Source organism: Lupinus angustifolius, chromosome LG09 (genome assembly GCF_001865875.1).
Source record: "Lupinus angustifolius cultivar Tanjil chromosome LG09, LupAngTanjil_v1.0, whole genome shotgun sequence".
Taxonomy (NCBI): domain Eukaryota; kingdom Viridiplantae; phylum Streptophyta; class Magnoliopsida; order Fabales; family Fabaceae; genus Lupinus; species Lupinus angustifolius.
Genome location: NC_032017.1, coordinates 15543027 through 15545630, shown reverse-complemented (window position 1 = coordinate 15545630; position 2604 = coordinate 15543027). Strand labels below are relative to the sequence as shown.

The 2604-nt window shown below is 33.1% G+C and overlaps 1 protein-coding gene across 1 annotated transcript; it reads right to left on the bottom strand.

The window, feature by feature from the left end:
- LOC109356295 (protein FAR1-RELATED SEQUENCE 5-like) lies at positions 1209 to 2084 on the bottom strand. Its single transcript, XM_019599620.1, has one exon. It carries the CDS (start codon positions 2082 to 2084, stop codon positions 1209 to 1211), a length of 876 nt encoding a protein of 291 aa, XP_019455165.1.

The window sequence follows — 2604 nt, the reverse complement described above, 5'->3', positions numbered from 1 at the left end:
AAAAGTTATTATGCAACTTCATTAGAATACAAGTGAGGTAAAACATATTTTATAAATTCTCACCTTTATTTTTCTTCACTATTGTGGTAGATAATTTCCTTTTCTCGAAATGTCCTTTCTTTCGTGCAGTAGGCATTCCCTTAGTCTTTGCAAGAAGAGGATTTAGAACTACAACATGTCCATTATTCGCATTTTGAGTGGAATTGATGTCATTTGTTATTGCATATGGGTTTAAATTGAGCTTAACAAGACATTCTTGCACACACTCAACTCTAACATCAAGTAAATTCCACAAAATTTGTTCAGTTTCTTTGTGTTCTTGACTTTCCAAAACCAAATTATAAAATGATTTCATAACAACATTGCGGTAAAGAAGACTAACATCGTAATCTTTCTCCATACCCCCATTCATATGCTCATAAATGGTGCACCTGACATTTTTTGACCATCTTTTCAAGAAGTCATGGTCAGGTATTCTCAAAATACCTTTAATATTGTAAATCCTCAAAGCATGACTACAAAGAATTCCCATAAATTCAAACTTGTGACAACCACAATTAACCATGTAAGTTGAAGAGTCAAATGTCACAATATACTTCTTGTTGTTAGGTATTTGATTAAATATGACTTCGTGATATGGCAAGTTATCACATACTTTAATCTCTACAGAAGTGCTCCCCATGTCCCATCAAGATATTCCTTCAAAAAAAGTTTAAAGATCTTGTGAGTATATATTTTAGATGCATGTCGTAAAGTGTCGCTGCTATTTATAATTAGAGGGGGAGCATTTTGGCTACATTTGAAGTCCTTCTCAACCTCTATTTGTCACCATTTTTTTTACCATTTTGTCAAATGTGTTAAAGAATTGTGTAAGACTAGTTGTTTTACCTGCAATCTCAGATAATACACTATTTGTACTCTCACTCCATTGAGATGAATTAGTACTAGCCGAAAATATTTCCTTGCTATAAGCAGTGCTCCACTTGTGACAAATTTTATACATGTCCTCCAACCATTTATGACCATTGTGCTTACTCATCATCTCCTTCCAAGTACTTTCAAATTCTTCTTCTGAATCACACCCCGACATGCACTTTTGCAACAAACTTTGGAAGCTATGATCTGAATTAAGAGCACCCAAATGAGAAGGGGCATTTTTAGCTATATGCCATAAATACAGCCGATGAGATGTATTTGGCATTACCTCTCTAATTGCTTTGGCCATGGATCATTCTTGATCTGTGAAGATTGTTTTTGGTTGTTGGTTTCCCATGCTCTGCAAAAAATACTTTAAACAACCACCTAAAAGAAACCGTTGTTTCATCAGCTAGCAAGGCACAACCAAACATCATATTTTGCCAATGATGATTTACACCAACAAAGGGTGCATAAATAAAATTAAATCTATTAGCATGGTAAGTGGTATCAAAAACCATAACATCCCCAAAACAATCATAATCAAGTTTCGATTTACCATCTCTCCAGAAGACATTAGTTAAACGAGACTCTTGGTCAAATTGGACTGAGTAGTAGAACATGGGATCTTCTGATTGTCTTTTTTGTAACTGATTCACTAAAGATTGAGCATCACTGGCTTCAATGAATTTCACCTTTTGAGTGTAGACAAAATTTTGCATATATTTCACTGTTGAACCAACTTTATCAAATCCACCGATCTCTTCCCCAATATAGCTCCATGCATTTGTAACACTCATACCAACATTTATTAGTGACTTTATCACATATCCTTTAGTAGCAGATATATTTCTCATAGAACGTAACAAATGTCTTTGATGGGGCTGGGCAAACTCATGGTTGTGATCCAATACTAGTTTTTTAATTTTCCATTGTCCTTCCTTGCTGACATTAAATTGCACCATAGCTTGGCATCCTGTTCTTGAATCTGCTCTCTCATAAGCCACTTCACCTTGAAGTTCATTGCTCTTAAACCATTGTTTAAAACAATAATATTCCTTCATTCGTATATTCTTTCTATCATTATCATAAAATTGTTGTTGACCTTTCCTTACACTGAAACCCATTTTGAAAGCATGTGCTTGATATAGATTGTAAGCTTCATCCATGTTATTCACAATTTGACCAACAAAATATCTATGTGTTTATTATTATTAAGTGGATGAGGTTCATCATGCTCCATATTATATTTAAGTTAGAAGAAAGAAGAAATATATAGAGAAGAAGAAAAAAGAAAATTTAAAATGAGGATAGAAACAGAAAAGGGGAGATGAAACATAACTGAAGATTATGAGATTAGTGAGGAGAAGATAAAGAAGAGATAAGTGAGGAGAAGATTATGAGATTAAAAATTAATACTTATTTTTATTTATCTATTTCATATTAAAATTTAATTAATTTAATTTTTATGAGTTGTCATTATTCTATTGGCTGTCTTTAAAAGTGATGTGTTGTATTAGTTTCTAGGGAAGTTTTTCTCCTATTTTAACTATATAAGAAATGATCTTACATGCCACGTGTTGGCTTCCCAACAAAAAAAATCGCCCAAACATCTCCACTTTCTTCAATACACTTTATCACATTGGAACATTTGTTATTCATCACTTGTCAACTCGTGTGAATACCCAC